This window comes from Phocoena sinus, chromosome 9 (assembly GCF_008692025.1).
Source record: "Phocoena sinus isolate mPhoSin1 chromosome 9, mPhoSin1.pri, whole genome shotgun sequence".
Classification (NCBI taxonomy): Eukaryota; Metazoa; Chordata; class Mammalia; order Artiodactyla; family Phocoenidae; genus Phocoena; species Phocoena sinus.
Window position 1 is genome coordinate 97,843,335 of NC_045771.1, and position 20,881 is coordinate 97,864,215.

At 44.7% G+C, this 20,881-nt stretch overlaps 1 protein-coding gene across 5 annotated transcripts in view; it reads left to right on the plus strand.

The window, feature by feature from the left end:
- CCM2 (CCM2 scaffold protein) overlaps positions 1 to 20,881 on the plus strand; it is a 59,369-nt gene that overhangs the window by 28,837 nt on the left and 9,651 nt on the right. For all 5 annotated transcript variants that reach the window (XM_032643070.1, XM_032643072.1, XM_032643067.1 and 2 more), the window contains 2 exons: positions 19,638 to 19,721; positions 20,313 to 20,496. In XM_032643070.1, the coding sequence (XP_032498961.1) occupies positions 19,638 to 19,721; positions 20,313 to 20,496 (268 nt within the window). The remainder of the gene's footprint in view (positions 1 to 19,637; positions 19,722 to 20,312; positions 20,497 to 20,881) is intronic.

The window sequence follows — 20,881 nt, forward strand, 5'->3', positions numbered from 1 at the left end:
TTAAGCAAATGATGTGCATCCATACTGTGGAGCCCTACTCAGCTGTAAAAAGGCATGATTTACTGATTGCTTCAACACCCTCCAGGAATCTGCAGAGAATTATGCTAAGTGAAAAAAACCCAATCCCCAGAGCTACGTACTGTATGATTCCCTGTGCATAACATTCTTGATATGACAGAATTATTGAAATGCGGAACAGATAGGGCTTGCTAGGGGTTAAGGAGGAGACCAGGTGGGTGGGAAGTGGGTGCGCCTGTAAAAGAGGAGCGGGAGGGACCGTGTGATGGAATGTTCTGTAACCTGACCTTCTAGTCACTGTCCTGGTTGTGATGCTGGGTGATCACGAGATGTTACCTTAGGTATAACAGGATGCGGGGTACAGTGGACCTCTGTGTATTATTTCTTACAACTGCACGCCATTTACAATTATCTTAGAATTAAAGGTTAAAAAAAATTAAAGACTGCATAAACAAAATTGTGATTTCACTACCTCTTGGCACAGTGGTGAAATGGAATGTACCTAACAGGAGGATATAAGCACCAAGTAATGATTAAGTAATAAATTATCTAAATTGTAAGAAAAGAAAAAAGGAAGGAGAGATGGGGGCGGTGATATAAGGGAATTAACTCTTTCTCTGCCGTAACTGGAAATCAACAGCTAATGTCTTAGACTGATGAATCAGGCAGTAGCAATGTAAAATCGTTACTTAGAAAGTTGGCCCTAGATCCGGAAGACCCTGGAGTTGCTGCCTCTGGGAAGCAATTTATAGGGTTGCCTGGGTTGGGACCAGATGGTTGTTTTTTGTTACACACTTCTGGGGACTATTTACGTTTTTAAACTTCCTACATGTGTCACTTGGATAAAAATAAAAACAGCGACGACAACACGATGCACTAGTGGTGAGGAGACTTTTCCTCCCGCATACTCGAGTGTAGTTCGTTACGGGAAGTATTTTGTATTCGGAATGAACATTACTAACATGAAGGTGAGAGGCACTTAACAGTTGCTCCTCGTTTCTGAATGCTTACCTATATGGCAACACTATTTAACATTTTAAATACATTTTCTCATTGAATCCTCACCCGGCTTTTTTTTTTTTTTTTTTTTTTTGCGGTACGCGGGCCTCTCACTGTTGTGGCCTCTCCCGTTGCGGAGCACAGGCTCCAGACGCGCAGGCTCCGTGGCCATGCCTCACGGGCCCAGACGCTCCGTGCCATGTGGGATCTTCCCGGACCGGGGCACGAACCCGTGTCCCCTGCATCGGCAGGCGGACTCTCAACCACTGCGCCACCAGGGAAGCCCTCACCCGGCTTTTTTAAAGCAGAAGCATTCTTCCCAGGGTTTCGACCCCATGAGGCCCAGGGTGGTGCAGGGGTGCAGGCTCGGGACCTGTGAACCGACATTCTGGCTTTTAATTCGTGGGGCAGCAGCGGGTAATTAATCACATGTGTGATACCAAACCCAAGATGCTTCTTGATAAGATTTGTTATTTCTTATTTATTGTATTTTTAAAAATTGAATAGGTAAGTTATGGACATGGTACAACATTCAGATGGTAAGGAGATGCCTGGTGAGGAGAGGTCCCCAGTCCCCCCGCCCCCCCGCCCCTGGAAAGAACCATTGGCATCAGTTTCTCATGTGTCCCTGCACGGGCGGTCTGTCCGTATCCGAGCACACACGTGCATTTGTTCCCAAATGATTACCTAGTGCACACTTTGCACCTCATTGTTTACACGCAACAGTGTATCTCGACACATCTCGGCACATAAAGCTGCCTCGTCCATTTCCCTCCCATTATAATGGCTGTACCATATTTTATGTGACCAGTGATCTAGTCATACATATTTAATTTGTCTCTGTTACACATTTTACTAACCCTCTAGGATAAATTGCAGAAGTAGGATTGCTGGGTGTAGGGCTCGGTTATTTTTATCCTGACAGACATTTCCAGTTGCCCTTCATGCGGGATTTAAGCTGGTGCGCACCATGGGCAGTCAGGGCGAATGCCTGTTCATCCACACTCTGAGGGGCCACACAGTGTACCTGCGGGCTTCTTGATCTTTGCCAGCCTGACGGTCATAGTCTGTTACGTTGCAGTTTGTACTTACGAGTGAGGTTGTGTATCTTTTCATATGGTCGAGTCAGATCTCTTAAGTGTCTTTCTACAGCCGTTTTTCTGTTGGGTGGTTGGTGGTTTTCCCATACGTTTTCCCTAGCGCTCAGTGTGGTAGGTGAGTTTGCCCTTCGCGGTGAAGTTAGTTTTAAGGTTTTCCCTGTTTGTCGCTTGCCTTTGTTCAGAGATGTCTCGGTTCTCTAGAAGCAGGGCCTGCAACTGGAGATTGTGTTGGATGATTCAGGGTGTGTTCTCAGGAGAAGGGGAGGAAAGGAAGCAGGATGGGGCAGAGGAAAAAGATGTGTATCTGCCCACTTACGGGCACGTAAGGGGCCCCTAAAGGCCACACAGGCACCTCTTTGTCCCCAGTACGTAGCAGCTTCCTCACCTCCTCATCATGATCCAGGCCGGTTGCCCCTGCAGAACAGTGCCACCTTTCTCTGCTTGCTTGTCTGCTGGCATCAGGAGGGGACTGTGGTTTTAAGTTTAGATCCCTTTTGTGTCCCCTGGTAGAAGCATTTAACCCCTAGAGCCAGGCTCTCAAAACAGATGGAGCCACAAGTTTCAGGGCTGGGAGCACACGCTGCCCAAGCGGGTCTCCTGGATTGATGGTGATCAGAGCCACTCCTGCTGCCGTACCTTGGACCCCAGACCCATCCGTTCTGTCCACTGGGGACCAGGCGTGGTGTAATGACCGTTGGTTCCAGATGTGCCCTGCGTTCTGAGGAGATGTGGCATCCTTTCAGGTGTCCCCTCCTGGATGTGCCCCGACCCTGTAGAGGACCTTGATGGTGGTCTGGGCCCCTGAGTTTCAGCATTTTCTCAGACCCTCTTTTCCAAGCCTTGAACAGTTTCCTTCCCCCGTGTACTGTTACTCACGTGAGTGACTGTGAGTCCCTTCGGAGGGAACTGGGGGCGTTGCTGCAGCGCACACTTGTGTCGGTGTTACAGATTCCTTCTCCTGGGGCTTGGCCTTTCCCTCAGGCACTTCCTGGGACTGGAAACCGGGTCAGAGACTGCCACTTTGCGTTGGAGCAGCACACTCAGGGGTGGTGTCCTTGTTTGTATACATGAGGCGGGACCGTGCTTGGCTCCCAGCAGCTCTCTTGCCCCTGGGAACGCTTCTGCTCTAGTTGCATCTCTGTGGGGCCTGCATACCAGCTCCCCCTCCCCGCCATTCGACCATTTACAGTCACCGCCCACTGCAGTGAGCATGCCTGCCTGCCCTGCTCCTGGTGGCTGAGTGCTGCCACCTGGCTTCTGCTCTTGCAGGGTTCTGCCGTCCCCATCGCTCCGGGAAGCCTAGTGCTAAAGCATCTCCCCCATTAGCTCTCCCCCTGAGAACAGCCACCACAGAGCTGCTGGGTGGTGCCAGCACCCCTGCCAGCCCATTCGTTCCAGCTCATCCTTGAGAGTGAGGTGTCTTCCCAGCCCTCCCAAGTAGCAGGGGCAGTCGTGGGGTTCCAGGTCTTACACGGTAGACCCCGTCCAGCGGACCCACCTCTCTGCATCCTTTGGAACCTTTATCCACAGTTTGCTCGGTAGTTCTTCAATCTCCACTGAGTTTAACATGGGCCTTGTGTTTGCTGAGCTTCTAAGCTGTGCTAGCAGCGCATGAGGGCCGTGTCCGGGCCCCTGACCAGGGTTAAGTGCAGAGCCCCGTAGACACGCTCTTCCAGCTGGGGGTCCGTCCACCTCCATCTGGCACCTGCTGCTCCATCAGTGTTCAGTCTCTCTTCCCAGCGGGTCCCAATCGTGCTATGTTGAGATTTGATCCAGGAACAGGTCTTATGGCCAGGAGGGGCGGAAGGGGCAGACCCTGAGGAGAACAGCATTGTCATGAAAGGTGCCCATCCCAGTGAGGCCTGTGTATCGTTTTTGAGCAAGGGCTGTGTGTGTGTGCATATGTGTGTATGGGGGCCCTGTGGCTTCTAACAAGTGGGATTGGGCCACTTCTGCAGGCCTAGAGTGTTGAGAAGGGTATGAGATTGAGTTTCTCAAGTGCATCTACCTAGGTGTCCCCACCCCACGTCTCAGAGTCCTGCCCTTCCATCAGGGCAACTTGTTGATCGAGGTCAAACAGGTGGATGTTATAGGGAGGCTGACTTCGGCTCAGTATAAAAATGGACTTCTCTGGTATCTCATCAGCAATTATTTTTGGAAATACTTTCCGCTGTTTAGAGCTGAAGTGACGAGCTCACCAGCACGTTCCTGTGTTGGCTGCAGTCTCTATAAGGGCGGCAGGAACGGCAGTGGGGTTAGCGGGTGCCCGAGACAGTCCGGCTTTTGCTGCCAGGGCTGATGGAGCTGATGTGACCGCTAGTCAGATGTCCCCTTGGTCTGTGTTGTTCCATCACGTTCATCCCTCTGCAGCTGTGTCCTGAATGTGCTATGATCAGTTAATTGGCACAGCACCCCGCGCCATGTCATCTCACGGCGGGTGTGGGCTGGTCCCTGACATCGCTGAAGGAGGCTCTGCACATTGGTCAGGACCGGCAGGGGACCGCCCAGGACGGTGGGGAAGGCTTTTGTAAGAACTGCCCAGGAGGCACGCTTTGTCCCATCTGGAGTTACAGCAGGAATGAGAGCTGCAATTTTCCTTTTTGACAAAACGTGTTTTACGAATACATATTTTGCAGCAAAACAAGTCTCAAATGAGTGAGGACTCACCTCTGTGAAGAAAGTAGAATCCTTCTCGGTGATCTGTGAGCCTGAATTTGAAGTGTGGTGGCACTCTGAGAAAGGCAAGATGGTGGTGGTGACATTGTGTCCCCCAGGCCACGTGGAGGCGAGGCAGTCCTTGTACAGTCCTGCAGACATGATAACACCAGGGCACTTTTATATGACCCCAACGTAGGCAATATTTTTTTAATTACTATTTGAATTTAAGCAAAATTAATAATTTGGGATGATACACATCTAGAAGTGGTAACTAATATATAGTATAATACTGATTATGATTCAAAAGGTTTTTAGCAGATGCAGTTATTGAGTGAAGCTAGGGTACGGTTTTTTTATTGTGGTGAAATATGCATAACATAAAATTAACTGTGTTTAAGTGTATATTTCATGGTACTAAGTACTCTCACGTAGTTGTGCAGCCATCACCACCATCCATCTCCAGAACTTTTTCTTCTCAGAACTTTTCAGTACGATATATATATACACACACCACATATTATTTGTCCATTCATCTATCAGTGGGCATTGGGTTGTTTCCAACTTTTGACTACTGTGAATAATGCTGTTACGAACATGGGTATACAAATGTCTGTTTGGGTCTCTGCTTTCAGTTTTTTTTCTTTTTTTAATTGTGTTAAAATATAGCATAAAATGTGCCATCTTAAACATTTTTAAGGACGCAGTTCAATAGTATGAGATACGTTCACGTGGTTGTGCAGCCATCACCACCATCCGTTACCTTAACTCTTTTCATCTTGTAAATCTCAAACTATACCTATTAAACAAAAACTCTGCATTCTTTCCTCCCCACAGCCCCTGGCAACCATCGTTCTGTCTCTGTGAATTTGACTTCTCTAGGAAGTTCACATGAGTGGAATCATACACTGTTAGTCTTTTTGTGACTGGCTTGTTTCGCTTAGCATAGTATTCTCAAGTTTTACCCGTGTTGTAATGTACTGCAGAGTTTCCTTCCTTTTTAAGGCTGAACAATATACTGTTGTATGGATGCACCACATCTCGCTTATCCGTTCATCCATCAGTGGACACTTGGGTTGCTTCCATGTTGTAGTTATTGTGAATGATGCTGCTAGGAACATGGGTATACAAAAATCTCTTTGAGACCCTGCTTTTAATTCTTTTGGGTCTATCTATACCCAGAAGTGGAATTGCTGGGTCATATGGTAATTCTATTTTTAATTTTTTGAGGAACCTCCATACTGTTTTCCACAGCAGCTGCGCCATTTTATGTTCCCACCAACAGTACACAGGCGTTCCAGCGTCTCTGCATCCTCGCTAGCACTCGTTATTTTCTCTGTTTGTGTTTTGTTTTTCACTAGCCATCCTAATGAGTTTGACGTGGTATCTCATTGTAGTTTTGATTGTATTTCTCTAATGATTAGTGATCTCAAGCATCTTTTCATGTTCTTATTGGACATTTGTGTATCTTCTTTGGAGAAAAGTCTGTTCAAATCTTGTACCCATTTTGGCATCAGGTGTTTTTTGTTGAGTTTTAGGAGTTCTCAGTATATTCTACGTATTAATCCCTTGCCAGATATATGATTTGCAAATATTTTCTCCCATTCCGTGGGTTGCTCTTTTACTCTGGATAGTGTCTCTTAATGTACAAAATTTTTAAATCTTGTTGAACTCCAGTATGTCTGTTTTTTTGCCTTTGTCGCCTGTGCCTTTGGTGTCATATCCAAGAAATCATTGCCAAGTCCAATATCATGAAGCTTTTGTCCTATGTTTTCTTCCAAGAGTTTTATTGTCTGCTTGCGGTTCTTTTACATAGATATCCAGAAGTGGAATTGCTGGATCATATGGTAATTCTGTGTTTTATTTCTTAAGGAATGACCATTCTGTTCTCCACAGTGGCTGTACCATTTTACAGTCCCACCAGCAGTGCACAAGGGTTCCAGTTTCTCCATGTCCTCACCAACACATTATTTTCTGTTTTGATAGTAGCTGTCCAGATGGGTGTGAAGTAGTATCTCACTGTGGTTTTGGTTTGCATTTCGCTAGTTACTAGTGATATTGAAAATCTTTTCATGTGCTTATTGGCCATCTATACACCTTCTTTGGAGAAATATCTAAGTCCTTTGCATATTTCTTAATCAGGTTGTCTGGTTTTTTGTTGTGGAGTTATAGGAGTTCTTTATGTATTCTGGGTATTAACTTCTTATCAGATACATGATTGCAAATATTTTCTTCCATTGGGTAGGTTGTCTTTGCACTCTGTTGATGGTGTCCTTTGATGTACAAAGTTTTAAATTTTGATGAAGTCCAGTTTGTCATTTTTTTTTCTCTTATTGCCTGTGCTTTTTTTCCCCCACATTAAAGGTTTTTAAAATTGTGTTAAAATACACATAACATAAAATTTACCATCTTAACCATGTTTAAGTGTACAGTTTAAGTGTTCTAACATTCACATTGCTGTGCAACCATTACCACCATTCACCTCCAGGATTGTTTTCACCTTGCCAGACTGACACTCTGTACCTATTAAACAATAACCCCGTTTCTCCCTCATCCCAGCCTCTGACAGCCACCATTCCACTTTCTGTCTCTCTGAATTTGACTACTCTGGGATACCTCATATAAGTGGAATCATATAGTATTTACCTTTTTGTGCCTGGGCTTATCCATGTTGTAGCATGTATCAGAATTTCCTTCCTTTTCTTTTTTTTTTTTGCGGTACGCGGGCCTCTCACTGTTGTGGCCTCTCCCGTTGCGGAGCACAGGCTCCGGACGCGCAGGCTCAGTGGCCATGGCTCATGGGCCTAGCCGCTCCGCGGCACGTGGGATCTTCCCGGACCGGGGCACGAACCCGTGTCCCCTGCATCGGCAGGCGGACTCTCAACCACTGCGCCACCAGGGAAGCCCTCCTAACTTTTTAACTATGAATAATATCCCACTGTTTATAACACATTTTGTTTATCCAATTCTTCTGTCAAGAATTGAGTTGCTTCCACCTTTTGTTATTGCCTGTGCTTTTGGTATCATATCCAATAAATCATTACCACATGCAATGTCATGAAGCTTTTCCTCTATGTTTTCTTCTAAGAGTCTTATAGTTTTAGGTCTTAAATTTAGGTGTTTGATCCACTTGAGTTAATTTTTGTGTATGGTGTTAGCTCAGGGTCAAACTTTATTCTTTTGTGTGTGGAGTCTTGTTTTCCCAGTACCACTTGTTGAAAAGATTGTCCTTTCCCCATTGAATGGTCTTGGCACCCTTATCAAAAATCAACCGACGCTGTATATGAGGGTTTATTTCTGAGCTCTCTATTCTATTTCATTGCTCTGAGTGTCTGTCTTGATGCCAATACCACACTGTTGGTTATTGTAGCTTTGTAGTAAGTTTTGAAATCAGGAAGTGTGAGAATAGATGAAAGGTAATATTGATAAATTTAAGGAAGGGTTTGCATTTAGTTTACATGAGCACATAAGAAGACAATAGGGCTTCCCTGGTGGTGCAGTGGTTGAGAGTCTGCCTGCTGATGCAGGGGACACGGGTTCGTGCCCCGATCCAGGAAGATCCCACATGCCGTGGAGCGGCTGGTCCCGTGAGCCATGGCCGCTGAGCCTGCGTGTCCGGAGCCTGTGCTCTGCAACAGGAGAGGCCACAACAGTGAGAGGCCCACGTATCGCAAAAAAAAAAAATAGAAGAGGATAGAAAGGCCTCTGCTAGCTGCACATCTGTGACAACGTTCTGGAATGTTCATTTGTAACAACCTTAAGTATGAGCCAGTAATTAGATGTGTTGCTTATTTATTTCTAAACTGTTCTGTCAGAGGGGTGGATTCTCAGCCCTGTAGAGAGTGGGGAAACTAATACACAGTTTAGTTTTATTCTCTCCCCCTCACCCCCAGCTTAGAAAGGATAAAATCTAAAACTTCTTAGAATGAGTATGCATTTCCCTTTGGAGCTTCCCAGCACACACTGAACAGCTTTTGAATGCAGCTGTTCTGAAGTTTAGGATGCTCATCTGACTGTGCCTAGACTCAGCCTATATCTGCCACTGTGCCCTGTGTGAGCTTCTGCCAGTCCCTCTCACTTCCGTGCCAGTTTTCTTCTCTGTGGGCAGGTGGTTGCCTGGCACAGCAGTAGGTGAACTGGCTCAGGCCTCTGTGTTTACCTTGCTTGCGTTTGATAATCCCCAGAGTAACCTGCCTGCTTGGTTCCCCAGTCAGAGAGGGCATCTGCAAACAAAGACAGTTTGATTTCTTCCCTCCCAGTCTTTACCTCCTATTTCCTTTTCTTGTCTTACTGCATTATCTAGGACTTCCAATACAGTATTGAAAAGCAGTGGTGAGAGGGGACATCCTTTCCTTGTTCCTAGTCTTAGGCAATCTTAGAGCTTCTTACCATTAAGTATTGATGTTAGCTGTAGGTTTTTTGTACATGTTCCTTATCAAGTTGAGGAAGTTCCCCTCTATTTCTAGTTTGCTGAGAGTTTTTGTTATGAGTATTAGGGATTGTCAGATGCTTCTTCTGCATCTATTGATACCATATGATTTTTCTCTTTAGCCTGTTAAAGTGGTGGATCACATTAAATAATTTTTGAATGTAGAGTCAACTTTGCATACCTGGGATAAATCCCACTTGCTTTTGGTTTATAATTCTTTTTATACGTTGTTGGATTTGATTTGCTAATATTTTGTTGAGGATTTTTGTATCTATGTTTATGAGAAATATTGGTCTTTCCTTTCTTGTAGTATCTTTGGTTTTGATACTAAGGTAATGCTGCCTCAAAAAATGGGTTAGGAAGTGTTTTTCTCTTTTCATTTTCTGGAAGAGGTTATAGAGAATTGATATAGTTTCTTCGTTAAATGTTGAGTAGAATTAACCAGTGAATCTGTCTGGGCCTGATACTTTCTGTTTTAGAAAGTTATTATTGATTCAATTTCTTTAATAGCTTATATGCCTATTCACATTATCCATTTCTCCTTATGTGAATTTTGGTAGATTGTGTCTTTCAAGGAATTCCACTGGTGGTCCAGTGGTTAGGACTCTGCGCTTCCACTGCAGGGGGCCTGGGTTCAATCCCTGGTCAGGGAACTAAGATCCTGCAAGCTGCACAGTGCGGCCAAAAAAGAAAGAATTCCTTTGGGATCTGAGAACATACTTTGTATGGTTTCTGTTCTTTTAAATTTGTTAAGGTGTGTTTTATGGCCCAGAATGTGCTCTGTCGTGGTGAATGTTCATGTGAGCTTAAGAAGAATGTGTATTCTGTTGAATGCTGTTGTTGGATGAAGTAGCCTGTTGATAGTTATATGCAGTTGGTGGAAGATGTTGAGTTCACCTTTCTCCTTAATCATTTTCTGCCTGCTGGATCTGTCATTTTCTGTCCATTTCTGAGAGGGGGGTGTTGAAGTCTTCAGCTGTAATAGTGGATTCATCTGTTTCTCACCGTAGTTCTATCTTTAAAGTCGGTTTCTTGTAGACAGCATATACTTGTGTCTTGAATTTTTTATCCAGTCTGACAGTTTTTGTCTTTTAATTGGTATATTCAGACGATTCACATTTAAAGTGATCATTGACATAGTTGGATTAATATTTACCGTATTTGTAATTGTTTCCTATTTGTTGCTCTTGTTCTTTGTTTTGTCTTCTACTCTATTTCTGCTTTATCTGGTTTTATTTGAGCATTTTTATAATTCCATTGTTTCTCCTTTCTTAACATATTAATGATACTTGTTATTTTGTTTTTTATTATTTTATTTTTGGCTCCTTTGGGTCTTCGTTGCTGCATACGGGCTTTTCTGTTCTTTTCTTTTTTTCGGGTACACGGGCCTCTCACAGTTGTGGCCTCTCCTGTTGCGGAGCACAGGCTCCGGATGCGCAGGCTCAGCGGCCATGGCTCACGGGCCCAGCCGCTCCGCGGCACGTGGGATCTTCCTGGACCGGGGCACGAACCCGCATCCCCGGCATCGGCAGGCGGACTCTCAACCACTGCGCCACCAGGGAAGCCCCGGGCTTTTCTTTAGTTGGGGCAAGCAGGGGATACTCTTTGTTGTGGTGCGTGGGCGTCTCATTATGGTGGCTTCTCTTTTATTTATTTATTTATTATATGGCAGGTTTTATTAGTTCTCTGTTTTATACATATTAGTGCATATATGTCAATCCCAATCTTCCAGTTCATCCCACCACCACCACCACCACCACCATCCATGCCCCCACTTTCCCCGCTTGGTGTCCATATGTTTGTTCTCTACACCTGTGTCTGTTTCTGCCTTGCAAACTCGTTCATCTGTACCATTTTTCTAGATTCCACATATGCGTATATGCATTAATGTACGATATTTGTTTTTCTCTTTCTGACTTATTTCACTCTGTATGACAGTCTCTAGGTCCATCTACGTCTCTGCAGATGACCCAATTTCGTTCCTTTTTATGGCTGAGTAATATTCCTTTGTGTATATGTATATATGTATATATGTATGTATATATATATATATATATATATATATATATATATATACCACATCTTCTTTACCCATTCGTCTGTTGATGGGCATTTAGGTTGTTTCCATGACCTGGCTATTGTAAATAGTGCTGCAATGAACAGTGGGGTGCATATGTTTTTTTTTTAGTTATGTTTTTCTCTGGGTATATGCCCAGTAGTGGGATTGCTGGGTCATATGGTAGTTCTATTTGTAGTTTTTTAAGGAACCTCCATACAGTTCTCCATAGTGGAGATTTATCAATTTATATTCCCACCAGCAGTGCAAGAGGGTTCCCTGTTCTCCACACCCTCTCCAGCATTTGTTGTTTGTAGATGTTCTGATGATGCCCATTCTAACTGGTGTGAGGTGATACTTTATTGTAGTTTTGATTTGCATTTCTCTAATGATTAGTGATGTTGAGCATCTTTTCATGTGTTTGTTGGCCATCTGTATGTCTTCTTTGGAGAAATGTCTACTTAGGGCTTCTGTCCACTTTTTTTTTTTTTTTTTATTTGGTGGTACACGGGCCTCTCACTGTTGTGGCCTCTCCTGTTGCGGAGCACAGGCTCCGGACGTGCAGGCTCAGTGGCCATAGCTCACGGGCCTAGCCGCTCTGCAGCATGTGGGATCTTCCCGGACCGGGGCACAAACCCGTGTCCCCTGCATCGGCAGGCGGACTCTCAACCACTGCGCCACCAGGGAAGCCCCTGCCCACTTTTTGATTGGGTTGTTTGTTTTTTTAATATTGAGTTGCATGAGCTGTTTATATATTTTGGAGATTAATCCTTTGTCAGTTGAGTTGTTTGTAAATATTTTCTCCCATTCTGAAGATTGTCTTTTTGTCTTGTTTACAGTTTCCTTGGCTGTGCAAAAGCTTTTAAGGTCCATTAGGTCCCATTTGTTTATTTTTGTTTTTATTTCCATTACTCCAGGAGGTGGGTCAAAAAAGATCTTGCTGTGATTTATGTCACAGAGTGTTCTTCCTATGTTTTCCTCTAAGAGTTTTATAGTGCCCAGTCTTACATTTAGGTCTGTAATCCATTTTGAGTTTATTTTTGTGTATGGTGTTAGGGAGTGTTCTGATTTTATTCTTTTACATGTAGCTGTCCAGTTTTCCCCACACCACTTATTGAAGATACTGTCTTTTCTCCATTGTATATCCTTGCCTCCTTTGTCGTAGATTAGTTGACCATAGGTGCGTGGGTTTATCTCTGGGCTTTCTATCCCGTTCCATTGTTCTATATTTCTGTTTTTGTGCCAGTACCATATTGTCTTGATGTCTGTAGCTTTGTAGTATAGTCTGAAGTCAGGGAGTCTGATTCTTCCAGCTCCATTTTTTTCCCTTGAGACTGCTTTGGCTATTCGGGGTCTTCTGTGTCTCCATACAAATTTTAAGATTTTTTGTTCTAGTTCTGTAAAAATTGCCGTTGGTAATTTGCTAGGGATTGCATTGAATCTGTAGATTGCTTTGGGTAGTATGGTCATTTTCACAATGTTGATTCTTCCAATCCACGAACATGGTATATCTTCCCATCTGTTTGTGTCATCTTTGATTTCTTTCATCAGTGTCTTACAGTTTTCCGAGTACAGGTCTCTTACCTCTTTAGGTAGGTTTATTCCTAGGTATTTTATTCTTTTTGTTGCAGTGGTGAATGGGATTCTTTCCTTAATTTCTCCTTCTGATCTTCTGTTGTTAGTGTATAGGAATGCAAGAGATTTCTGTGCATTAATTTTGTATCCTGCAGCTTTACCAGATTCATTGATTAGCTCTAGTAGTTTTCTGATGGCATCTTTGGGATTATCTATGTATAATATCATGGCATTTGCAAACAGTGACAGTTTTCCTTCTTCTTTTCCAATTAGTATTCCTTCCTTTTATTTCTTTTTTTTCTCTGATTGCTGTGGCTAGGACTTCCAAACCATGTTGAATAATAGTGGCGAGAGTGGACATCCTTGTCTTGTCCCTGATCTTAGAGGAAATGCTTTTAGTTTTTCACCATTGAGAATGATGTTTGCTGTGGGTTTGTTGTATGTGGCCTTTATTATGTTGAGGTAGGTTCCCTCTGTGCCCACTTTCTGGAGAGTTTTTATCATGAATGGGTGTTGAATTTTGTCGAAAGCTTTTCTGCATCTATTGAGATGATCATATGGTTTTTATTCTTCAATTTGTTAATATGGTGTATCACATTGATTGATTTGCATATATTGAAGAATCCTTGCATCTCTGGGATAAATCTCAGTAGATCATGGTGTATGAGGCTTTTAATGTGTTGTTGGATTGTGTTTACTAGTATTTTTTTGAGAATTTTTGCATCTATATTCATCAGTGATATTGGTCTGTAATTTTCTTTTTTTGTAGTATCTTTGTCAGGTTTTGGTATCAGGGTGATGGTGGCCTTGTAGAATGAGTTTGGGAGTATTCCTTCTTCTGTAATTTTTTGGAAGAGTTTGAGAAGGATGGGTGTTAGCTCTTCTCTAAATGTTTGATAGAATTCACCTCTGAAGCCATCTGGTCCAGAACTTCTGTTTGTTGGAAGATTTTTAATCACAGTTCCAACTCTGTAACTTGTGATTGGTCTGTTCATACTTTGTGTTTCTTCTGGTTCAGTCTTGGAAGGTTATACCTTTCTAAGAATTTGTCCATTTCTTCCAGGCTGTCCATTTTATTGGTGTAGAGCTGCTTGTAGTAGTCTCTTAAGATCCTTTGTATTTCTGCAGTGTCCATGGTAACTTTTCTGTTTTCATTGCTAATTTTATTGATTTGAGTCCTTCCCTCTTTTTCTTGATGAGTCTGGCTAAAGGTTTATTTTTTGTTTATCTTGTTTTTTTGTTTGTTTGTTTATTTTCTTTTGTTTATCTTATTTTATCTTCTCAAAGAACCAGCTTTTAGTTTTATTGATCTTTGCTGTTGTTTTCTTTGTCTCTATTTCATTATTTCTGCTCTGATCTTTATGACTTCTTTCCTTCTAATAACTTTGGGTTTTGTTTGTTCTTCTTTCTCTAGTTCCTTTAGGTGTAAGTTTAGATTGTTTGAGATTTTTCTTGTTTCCTGAGGGAGGCTTGTATTGCTATAAACTTCCCTCTTAGAACCGCTTTTGCTGCATCCCATAGGTTTTGGATCGTCATGTTTTCATTGTAATTTGTCTCTAGGTATTTTTTGGTTTCCTCTTTGATCTCTTCAGTGATGTCTTGGTTATTTAGTACTGTATTGTTTAGTCTCCATGTGTTTGTGTTCTTTATATTTTTTCCCCTGTAATTGATTTCTAATCTCATAGCGTTGTGGTCGGAAAAGATGCTTGATATGATTTCAGTTTTCCTAAATTTACTGAGGCTTGATTTGTGACCCAAGATGTGATCTGTCCTGGAGAATGTTCCGTGTGCACTTGAGAAGAAAGTGTAATCTGCTGTTTTTGGATGGAATGTCCTATAAATATCAATTAAATCTATCTGATCTACTGTGTCATTTAAAGCTTGAGTTTCCTTATTAATTTTCTGTGTGGATGATCTTTCCATTGGCGTAAGTGAGGTGTTAAGGTCCTCCACTATTATTGTGTTACTGTCGATTTCCTCTTTTATAGCTGTTAGCATTTGACTTATGTATTGAGGTGCTCCTGTGTTGGGTGCATATATATTTATAATTGTTATATCTTCTTCTTGGATTGATCCCTTGATCATTATGTAGTGTCCGTCCTTGTCTCTCTTTTTTTTTTTTGCAGTACGCAGGCCTCTCACTGTTGTGGCCTCTCCTGTTGCGGAGCACAGGCTCTGGACGCGCAGGCTCCAGATGCGCAGGTCCAGTGGCCGTGGCCCACGGGCCCAGCCGCTCCGCGGCATGCGGGATTCTCCCGGACCGGGGCACGAACCCACGTCTCCTGCATCGGCAGGTGGACTCCCAACCACTGCGCCACCAGGGAAGCCCCTTCCTTGTCTATTGTAACATTCTTTATTTTAAAGTCTATTTTATCTGATATGAGCATTGCTACTCCAGCTTTTTAAAATTTCCATTTGCATGGAATATCTTTTTCCATCCCCTCACTTTCAGTCTGTATCCCTAGGTCTGAAGTGGGTCTCTGGTAGACAGCATATATATGGGTTTTGTGTTTGTAACCATTCAGCGAGCCTGTGTCTTTTGGTTGGAGCATTTAATCCATTCACATTTAAGGTGATTATTGATATGTATGTTCCTATTACCATTTTTTTAGTTGTTATGGGTTTATTTTTCTAGGTCCTTTTCTTCTCTTGTGTTTCCCACTCAGAGAAGTTCCTTTAGCATTTGTTATAGAGCTGGTTTGTTGGTGCTGAATTCTCTTAGCTTTTGCTTGTCTGTAAAGCTTTTGATTTTTCCATTGAATCTGAATGAGATCATTGCTGGGTAGAGTAATATTGGTTGTAGGTTCTCCCTTTCATCACTTTAAATATATCATGCCACTCCCTTCTGGCTTGTAGAGTTTCTGCTGAGAAATCAGCTGTTAAACTTATGGGAGTTCCCTTGTACGTTATTTGTTGTTTTTCCCTTGTTGTTTTTAATAATTTTTCTTTGTCTTTAATTTTTGTCAACTTGATTACTATGTATTTCGGCGTGTTTGTCCTTGGGTTTATCCTGCCTGGGACTCTCTGTGCTTCCTGGACTTGGGTGGCTATTTCCTTTCCCATGTTAGGGAAGTTTTCGACTATAATCTCTTCAAATATTTTCTCGGGTCCTTACTCTCTCTCTTCTTCTCCTGGGACCCTATAATGTGAATGTTGGTGGGTTTAATGTTGTCCCAGAGGTCTCTTAGGCTGTCTTCATTTCTTTTCATTCTTTTTTCTTTATTCTGTTCCATGAGAGTGAATTCCACCATTCTGTCTTCCAGGTCACTTATCTGTTCTTCCGCCTCAGTTATTCTGCTATTGATTCCTTCTAGTGTACTTTTCATTTCAGTTATTGTGTTCTTCATACCTGTTTGTTTGTTCTTTAATTCTTCTAGGTCTTTGTTAAACATTTCTTGCATCTTCTCGATCTTTGCCTCCATTCTTTTTCTGAGGTCCTGGATCATCTTCACTATCATTATTCTGAATTCTTTTTCTGGAAGGTTGCCTATCTCCACTTCATTTAGTTGTTTTTATGGGGTTTTATCTTGTTCCTTCATCTGGTACGTAGCCCTCTGCCTTTTTATTTTGTCTGTCTTTCTGTGAATGTGGTTTTTGTTCCACAGGCTGCAGGATTGTAGTTCTTGCTTCTGCTGTCTGCCCTGTGGTGGATGAGGCTATCTAAGAGGCTTGTGCAAGTTTCCTGATGGGAGGGACTGGTGGTGGGTAGAGTTGGGTGTTGCTCTGGTGGGCAGAGCGCAGTAAAACTTTAATCCACTTGTCTGCTGATAGGCGGGTCTGAGTTCCCTCCCTGTTGGTTGTTTGTCCTGAGGTGACCCAGCACTGGTACCTACAGACTCTTTGGTGGGGCTAATGGCAGACTCTGAGAGGGCTCATGCCAGGGAGCACTTCCCAGAACTTCTGCTGCCAGTGTCCTTGTCCCTGCAGTGAGCCACAGCTACCCCCTGCCTCTGCAGGAGACCCTCCAACACTGGCAGGTAGGTCTGGTTCAGTCTTTTATGGGGTCACTCCTCCTTCCCCTGGGTCCCAGTGCGCACACTGCTTTGTGTGTGCCCTCCAAGAGTGGAGTCTCTGTTTCCCCCAGTCCTGTCGAAGTCCTGCAGTCAAATCCCACTAGCCTTCAAAGTCTGATTCTCTGGGAATTCCTCCTCCTGTTGCCGGACCCCCAGGTTGGGAAGCCTGACGTGGGGCTCTGAACCTTCACTCCAATGGGTGGACTTCTGTGGTATAAGTGTTCTCCAGTGTGTGACTCACCCACCCAGCAGTTATGGGGTTTGATTTTATTGTGATTGCGCCCCTCCTGCCGTCTCACTGCAGCTTCTCCTTTGTCTTTGGATGTGGAGTGTCTTTTCTGGTGAGTTCCAGTGTCTTCCTGTCGATGATTGTCCAGCAGCTAGTTGTGATTCTGGTGCTGTCACAAGAGGGAGTGAGCGCATGTCCTTCTACTCCGCCATCTTGAACCCTGTGGCCCTCAATTATACTTCTTTATAAATATTTTTAGTGGTTGCCCTAGGGTTTGCAATTTACATTTACAACTAATCTTAATCCGTTTTCCAATAACGCTACATTGCCTCACAGGTAGTGCATGCACCTTACAACCAAGTTAATTACCCAGTACATCTTGCTAGTTTTCTTTTGAACAAGCTGTTATCTGTTAGATCAATTACAATAAGTAAAGTAGAAGGTACTATTTTACCTTCATTTATTTCTTCTCTCATGTTTTTTCCTTGATGTAGATCAACTTCTGACCAAATCATTTTCCTTCTCTCTGAATAAATTCTCTTAACATTTCCTGCCTGGTAATCATGAAATCTCCCAATTTTTGTTTGCCTGAGAAAGACTTTATTTCTCCTTCACTTTTGAAGGACAGTTTCACCAGATGTAGCATTGTAGGTTGGTGGGTTTTTCTGTCAGCACTGAGTGTTTCACCCTTCTCGTGCTTGCGTGGTTTCTGAAGAGAAGTTTGATATCGTCATCACCCCGGCTTCTCTGTAGCTAAGGTGCTATTTGATGTTTTCCTGTTGCTTACTTCAAGGTTTTCTCTTGGTCTTTGATTTTTTTGCAATTTGAATATGATATGTCTAGGTGTAGTTTTTGGTTTTGTTTTTTGTTTTGCTGTTTATCCTGCTTGATGTCCTCTGAGCTTCCTGGGTCTGTGGTTCGGTGTCTGACATTGAGGAAGTTCTTAGCCATTATTGCTTCAAGTATTTCTTGTGTTTCTTTCTCCCCTTCTTTTCCTGGTAGTCCCACTACACATTTGTTATACCTTTCGTAATTTTCTATTGTTGGATATTCTATTCCTTTTTTTTGGTTTGTTTTTTCCCTTCTTTTCTTTTTTCTCTTTCCTTTTCAGTTTGGGGAGTTTTTACTGACATATCTCCAAGCTGTGTCCATCTACTGGTGAACGAATCAAAAGCATTCTTCATTTCTGTTGTAATGTTTTTGGTTTTTAACATTTCCCATTGAATTTTTTCCTTAGAATTTCCACCTCTTTGCGGACATCGCCGATCAGTTCTTGCATCACGTTCACTTTATTAGAGCCCTTAGCATGTTAATCATAGTTGTGTTAAATTCCTGGTCTGATAATCCCCGAATCTCTGCCATATCTGAGCCTGGTTCCGATGCTTGCCCCGCATGTTCAGTGTTCTTTGCCTGTTACCATGCCTTATAATTTTTTGTTGAAAGCTGGGTATGGTGATTCAGGTAAAAGGAGCTGAGGTAAAGAGGCCTTCCTGCCTGGCCCCCAGAGTTTTGTCTCAAGCTTGTCCGTGCCCATGTCCAGCCCTCGGTCAGTCGCCTTCCGGTGCGCCTCCCAGGCCGGCTCCTGTGGCTTCTCCCCGGGGGCTGTGATTCTCTGTCCCCCGTTGCTCTCTCCAGTTCTGGGGGCAGCAGTTTGCCCTGTGACCTTGTTCTCTAATGGATCTGAGAAGACATGTTGATGTTTCAGTTTGTTCAGCTCCTTCCTTGTGAGGACAGGAGTGATGACGTCGAACTGGAGGCAGGAAGTCTGTTGTCACCCCGTTCACAGCGACCTTAAACATTCGGGTCAGTGAGAGGATGAGAAATGTTGGCTGTAAGAGAAATCAGTAACCCATTAAATCCCATTTAAAAACTGTTAATGGGCGGAGGTGGGACGTGAGCACCGCTGACGCAGCACTGCGACTGCGCCGCACTCGGGCCCTTTTCACTGGGGTTTGTTGGCCAGGTGCTCCATGGCCTCGCGTCACTTCATCCCTCCGTGCTCGTCGCTCGGCTGCCTGGCCCTTCGTGACTGAACACGTTTACCTTTAGCAGGTTGTGTGGAACCAGTGTTTTCAGTTTCCGACCGTGACCCGGAAACACAGGCCATCCTTGTCTGTCCTTTTATTTACTTTTCATCTTTATTTTTATCTTTTGGTCACACCGTGCGCCTTGTGGGATCTTAGTTCCCCTATCAGAGATTGAACCAGGGCCCCCTGCAGTGGAAGCCTGGAGTCTTAACCACTGGCCCGCCAGGGAAGTCCCTTGTGTGTCCTTTTAGGATCCAGAGTCCGCCAAACTAATTTTGAGGTGTCCTTTACAGGACTCTGATGACAACATTGATGCAGTCTGGTGGGAAGTGTGGGCGTGTTCTCCTCAGCCGGTAGAGGTTTTGCTAAAAACTTGGAGCACGCCGCCTTGAGGAGTCCCCCACCGCGAGCCGGGACGGCGGCCAAGGGGCCTGGTGGTGGGGATGCGCGAGGCTCTTGCACTGCTCTGCTGGCGCGTGGTGGTGTTGGCTCATCTTCCCCTTCTCATGGCACTTTCTCTCTCCACTCTCCTTCAGTACTTAGGTCAGTTAACATCCATCCCAGGATACCTGAACCCCTCCAGTAGGACTGAAATCCTGCATTACATAGACAATGCAAAGGTAACCCCATCTGCCTGACTCTGTCCTCCTAACCCTCAGCCTGCTCCACCTCCCGGCCCTGACCTCTGACCCTCAGCCCGCCCCACCTCCCAGCCCTGACCTCTGACCCGCAGCCTGCCCCACCTCCCAGCCCTGACCTCTGACCCTCAGTTTGCTCCACCTCCTAACCCCCAGCTCTGACCCTTGTTCTCTGACACCAGCTCTTGGCCCACTGACCTTGGGCCTTCATGGCCGTGAGGGACGACCCAGTCCCATCATGTTAAGGGTGCACTTGGCCCTTGGCTATCAAGACTGTTCCTCAGTCTGAACATGAACTTTATTCTCCAGACTTGCTCCTGGTGGTTCTGGGCTGTTTCACAATTCACGTGTTCGAGATATCCAAACCACATGCCACAGGTCTGAGTCTAAGGGCGGTTCCAGAAGGACCCCCCGCGTGGTTTGAACACAGCAGTGCCCTAGGGGCGAACACGGCTGCACCCTGCTCACGAGTCAGCGCTGGCTGTGTGGGCCGCGTGCGCCACATACAGTGCGGGGTCCCAGGGGAGCCCGTGGCCGGGCCCTGTGTTTCTGATGCCGTGTGGTTCCTTCCAGAGAGCCCACCAGCTCCCCGGACACCTGACCCAGGAGCATGACGCTGTGATCAGCCTGTCTGCCTACAACGTCAAGCTGGCCTGGAGGGACGGGGAGGACACCATCCTCAGGGTCCCCATCCATGACATCGCCGCCGTGTCCTACGTGCGGGATGACGCCTCACACCTGGTGGTCCTAAAGACAGGTATGGACCTGGGGAGTGGGGTCAGGAGGGTCCTTGGCAGATGCCGACCACACCTCTGTCCTGAGGAGTGAGTCTGTGGATTTCATGGAGCTCTGGAGACAGTTTCTACAGCAGTGGGTCAGCCACTGCTGCCCACTGTGCCTGAGAGAAACCCTCTGTCCAGAGAAGGGCAGTGACCCAGGAGGCTGTGAGGAACAGGTGCTGAGCTCAGCCACTGTCACTCAGCGTGGCCCCCGTCCGGGATGCTGACGTGGCCTCTGATGCCCCGGTCTGGTAGAGCCCTGGGCGCAGGTGGCCCCACAGGGTGAGGGTTGGCCTCAGCTCAGCCCAGTCAACATTCAGCCCCTGCCTTTGGCCAGGCAGTCTTCCCAAAGCGGGGGGAGCA